The sequence below is a fragment of the Triticum aestivum genome, chromosome 1B, assembly GCF_018294505.1.
Source record: "Triticum aestivum cultivar Chinese Spring chromosome 1B, IWGSC CS RefSeq v2.1, whole genome shotgun sequence".
NCBI lineage: Eukaryota > Viridiplantae > Streptophyta > Magnoliopsida > Poales > Poaceae > Triticum > Triticum aestivum.
Genome location: NC_057795.1, coordinates 649,908,952 through 649,914,181, shown reverse-complemented (window position 1 = coordinate 649,914,181; position 5,230 = coordinate 649,908,952). Strand labels below are relative to the sequence as shown.

At 36.8% G+C, this 5,230-nt stretch overlaps 1 protein-coding gene across 2 annotated transcripts; it reads left to right on the top strand.

The window, feature by feature from the left end:
* On the top strand, nucleotides 1-4,771 carry LOC123145425 (uncharacterized). 2 transcript variants are annotated; one of them, XM_044564843.1, is made up of 16 exons: nucleotides 1-136; nucleotides 548-640; nucleotides 732-908; nucleotides 1,013-1,204; nucleotides 1,298-1,451; nucleotides 1,536-1,687; nucleotides 1,779-1,958; nucleotides 2,026-2,151; nucleotides 2,248-2,378; nucleotides 2,992-3,067; nucleotides 3,141-3,433; nucleotides 3,516-3,702; nucleotides 3,770-3,889; nucleotides 3,976-4,205; nucleotides 4,282-4,357; nucleotides 4,442-4,771. In XM_044564843.1, the coding sequence occupies exons 1-16, from the start codon at nucleotides 83-85 to the stop codon at nucleotides 4,598-4,600; spliced, it is 2,400 nt and encodes a 799-aa protein (XP_044420778.1). In that variant the 5' UTR covers nucleotides 1-82; the 3' UTR covers nucleotides 4,601-4,771. The 2 variants fall into 2 exon arrangements, with proteins under 2 accessions (XP_044420778.1, XP_044420771.1); XM_044564836.1 differs by having other exon boundaries at nucleotides 1,298-1,687.
* Nucleotides 4,772-5,230: the final 459 nt, after the last annotated feature.

Below are 5,230 nucleotides of genomic sequence, written 5' to 3'. Positions count from 1 at the left end.
CCCTCCACCGCGCCGGCCTCCTCCACCACAAGTCTGTCCAGCTTGCTCATGAGTCCATGGTGAACTACCATCGTTCCCCCCAATGTCTACGTCACAATCCCCGATGGCCTCTACGGATCAATCTGCTATCACTGTGGTAATAATGATATCTCTCTGTAATTACATCATATTCACAATGGCACATCTACAAGGCAGCATAGTCGCTAGAGGTGATCCAACGAAGTGAATCAACATGCCTTGTGTTACCCTGCAAAGTTACAGAGATGCTGTGTGTGACTTACAAAATTCTTTGGGCAACATCCACCTGATTACTAGAGAGAATAGTCTCGAAAAATTTGACATGCCATTATTATTATTCTTATTCGGGGGGGACAAAACAAGATGTAATCTATAGTATAATAATATCATATCTACGATTCTTTACTCATCTTCATATAATATTTGCTCTTTTGTAAGTACTGGAGAATATTATATTATTGTGTGTTTCAGTTACTAAGCGATGAAGAACCAATAAGTACCGAGTAATATTATATTATGTGTGTTTCAGGTACGAAGCGAGGAAGAATCAAATGGAATAGACAACGGTGATGAAGTACAGGAAAAAAAGAGCACACAGGCCACAGATTGCGAAGTCGCAAAGGCATGCTTCCGTTTCAACTATCCCAAATAGTTCTAATTCTCATTATATTATAATACTACATAGGGATTATACTTTGTAATGTTCCTCTCAGGGATTAACCATCAAGGAAACAAGTGAAGAAATGCAGCCAGCTCAAGACAATGAATTAGCACAAACATTCGACACCGAAGGGGCAGAAACTGTAGGGGACAAGCTTGCAGAACTAAATGGAATACCCAACAAAGATGAAGTGGAGAAAAAGAAGAGCACGCAGTCCACAGATTCCAAGGTGACATAGGCATATCTTCTTTTCCAACTATATGTCCCAAATAGTTCTAATTCTAATTATATTAAACCCTGCATACTGATTGTTCTTTGTAATCTTTCTCTCAGGAATTAACCTTGAACGAAACAAGAGAACAAATGCAGTTAGCTCAGGATGAGGAATTAGCACAAACATTTGGCATCGAAGGGGCAAACACTATAGGGGACACAATGAGAGAATCAAATGAAACAGCCGACAAAGAAGTGGAGAAAACGCAAAGCACGCAGTCAAGTGATTCAGAAGACTCCGAAGTGACAGAGGCATCTTTTCGTTTCCAACTATGTCCCAAATAGGTCTAATTATAAGTATATTGTATCCTGCATACCCATTATTCTTTGCAATGTTGCTTCCAGGAATTAACCTTCAATGAAACAAGTGAACAAATGGATGCAGCTGAGGACAGAGAATTAGAACTAACGTCTGGCATGGAAGGGGCACATGCAGGGAAGCCTATCCGACTGCATAACAAACCTAAGAAGGCACAAGACTATGTGGTGGCTCCAGAAGGCACGGACAAATCCTTCTATGCCCTGCTTTTGCTACATTTGTTTTCTTTGTCATTAATAAATGTTGTTACTTACATCATGATAGATTACGCCTGCACCGGCGATGATTGGTCTGTGATTGAAAATATCATGTCTGAACCAAACGATAAAAGAAATTTAGTGAGCATTGATGACTCACATCTCCAAAGAAAACAATTACAACGTCTATTACTCCCAGAAGAATTTGTTGGCGACGAAGTAAGTATATGTAGCTTTTAGACAAGACGATGCTATTTTAACATTAGTTTCTATTTTCTCCTATGACCAAGGTGTGCACTTGATATTGCAGATCATAGACGCATACATACATTGCATAAGTGCTAAAGAGCATCTACAGATGAGGTCAGGTGGAAGTGTGTTCTTAGAGAGTGCATGCATCTCTAAGATGATAAAGGAATTTAGCTCTATACGGGATGAGGCACCAAGATGGGTATTAAACAGAGCTACAACTTATTTGGAACATGATATGGTGAGTCACAGTTCCATACAAATGTTTGTATAGATGGGACGTAAACTAACAAAAACCCTATTTTCAGATATTCATTCCAGTGAACATTGAACACTTCCATTGGTACCTAGCAGTTATAAATACCGGGCAGCGATGCATCCAGGTGCTCGACTCGCTAGGCCCAGGAATGAGCCGCAAAGACCTTACCGCTATGGTTAGTCATTAGTCACACTACACCATCTTTTGATAAGACGATTTCTGTTATTATTCTGTTGTGATGCTAATACTTTGTCATTTATTCACTCAACAGCTCAAAGGACTGGAAAATGTATTTGAATATGCATCGCTTCAAATGGAACTAAAAACTGATAAGTGGAAAGACTTAAACATCTCAACATGGCGAAGGGAAGAGTGTATTAAGAGCAAACTGCAAAGAGATGGGTATACCTTCTAACTCAAAGGCTCAAAGTAATCAACATCATGTGTTTTTTGTATTTCCCCATTAGTTGCATCAGAAAAGAAGTTTCTGCACAATTAACAAAAAATATGCACATGTCAAATTATACAAGCTGAAAGTATACAGACTAACAGAATCATTCATTAGGGTAAATATGTCTCACCTTCCCAAAACGGCAAATTGTTCCAGTCCCACAGCATACATCAAAAAGTAATGTGTCTGAATTGAGATTGGCACAATCACTAGCAAGGGTGTACAATCTTTCTGCAGCAAGAGTATTAACCTGTGTAATTGTGAGTCAATACCAAAGTTAAAACAAAGCCCAATGGGGCAATTTCGAGACGCTGGTAAAATGCGTAACGTGACGTAATACTATAAGCCAGTGACCCATTGAAAGTGAGAGTGGCATTTTTTTCCAAACAAAAATATCTTTAAATTTCAAAGGGCATGTCCGGTTCACATGCTGCGTGGGTGAGATTTTTGTTCTAATCACTGCTTGTTACAGTCATGATCATTTGATGATTTCAAGAAATAATATGAATCCCTATAGAAATGATAACAATTTATTGAGTATATTTAAGTTTTGTAATCATGCAGGTCATCTTGTGGTCTGTGGATGATAAATTTTATGGAGTACTTCACAGGATATATTTTGTCTGACATTCCTACACAGGTACATTTCACTCTGTATCATTATACTTATTCTATGTTCTATCACTATTTAACTCTTATTACTACTTTAATAGGAACATATGACAGATTTTAGAACAAAACTAGCTGTCATCTTAGTGGACTCGGAATTGAATGATGATAATATAAGAAATCGAGACATGGAAGATGACGAAAACAACACAGATCCCACGGAATGTATGATTCTGGATAGACCTCCTGAGAATTTCAAAACATCAAATACATCTGAAGAAGTCGAGCTCATCTCACAGTCATTTATCCTTTCACCGTATGTCAAAACAACAAACGATGATTTAATAGATGAACTGTGCTTGTTCATCGGTATGGTTGATGATGTCGCTCTACTAGAGTAAGCCATATTTTTTAGTTCATTTTGTATTCCAATAAATTACTTTCATGTCAATATAATTGACAGAATTTCGATTTTACAGGAGCGAATGGGTGAAAAGCTCTGATCCATACCCTATTAGCTTAAATTTGAGACAAATAAAAAACATATTGAACAACGATGAATACATGGATATCCATTGCTTTAATATGGCTGTGCGGATACTAGCGCGGCACGAAGTCCAGCTTCTCAGAGACATTCCATCTCACTATATGGATCTGAACTTTTGTGTAAGTTACTATAATCATGTATTACATTTTTTCTCATTGCACTAATATTTTCTCATTCTTATTTTAGTCGATGTTCCACTATGCACGAGACTCAAGTCATCGTGAGAATATGGAAATTGCTACACTGAGACAGTTGTTTCATAGCTGGCCTGACAGTAATGATTACCATATCTCACAATGTGATGTGGTAAGAGTTTAATTTTTATCTTTAAGAGTGCTTTATTTGGTCTTAATTATTATCCCATGTATTTCTAAACTATTTCATCATTGCAGATTTTATTGCCTTGGTATATGTTTGGACTATTTCTATTGTTTGTGTTGGATCAAAATAAAAAGGTTGTTTCAATTTTCGATCCGTTGCCAATACCTACTTTGGGGAATAATGTACTTAAAATTGTGGCTGAGAACCTAAACCGTGCACTAGAAGTTGCAAACCCTGCATTCAAGGATGATATCTCTAAATGGGAATGCTTAGTTCCTGTTGCTCCAACTAACTCACATTGGTATGAATCTTTTAAACGCATTACAATATTAATTGATTCATTCAACGCACATTATATGTTTATTTCATACATGCAGTGCCCTGTCCGGTTATTTGGTTTTTAATTACATGCACTCATTGTGTGATGGAAAACTATATTTTCCCATACCCAAGGTGAGTATTTACACCATTCTTATTTCTTTCTATACACATTGCACATGCAACTTGTTATAACAATGTTGTATAATGCATATGTAGGATGGATTTCAGCTGAGGAAGCAATTTTTGGTGCATATTTTAAAGTACGAAGAGAATGAAGCTCAAAACAACATCCCATACATTGAACGAAGCATCATTGATCGCATCTATAGATGGACCTTCATTGCTTCAAAAGATGGACCTTCAAGACATGCTTAGTTGGGGTTTTTAAAATATATTTTTTTGTATAAGAACTCACTAAATAAAAATTAGATCCAGAATAGATGTTTTTACTATAGACTATGATGCATGGGTTGGATCAGAAATATGTCACACTTCCTGAAAATACAATTTGAGTGACATGATAACATTGTTTGAAATTTTAACTAATGCGTCCCTCTTCAAACTAGAACACAAAATTCTGCTATGAAAATGATTCCTTCAGATTATATTTCAGGGTGAAACATTTCCCAACAAAAAAGTGTTTGTTACTGCTCGTTTAGGGCAGCAAGCTCCCTTCTGGTTAAAAGGATTTGAGTGCAAGGTTGATTACAATGAATGCAAGCAAGCATGCTTCTAGCCTTCTACTGAGCCTTAGAAGAAGCCAAGGAGTATATTCCAAAACCTCTTTTATATTACTTCAACACAAAAAGTTATGTGATATCCTTCTTTCATGTAGATATCCTATTAGGTGAGAGCATCAACAAGGTTTTGTTGATCTATCATGAACCGGTTTAGAATAAATGTTTTTGATGTACATGCTTGTGGTAAGACATGTAAGAAATATTTGGAGTTGCCGATGAAGGTAATCTAGAACTTTGATTTAGTAAACATATATGCCCGACCATC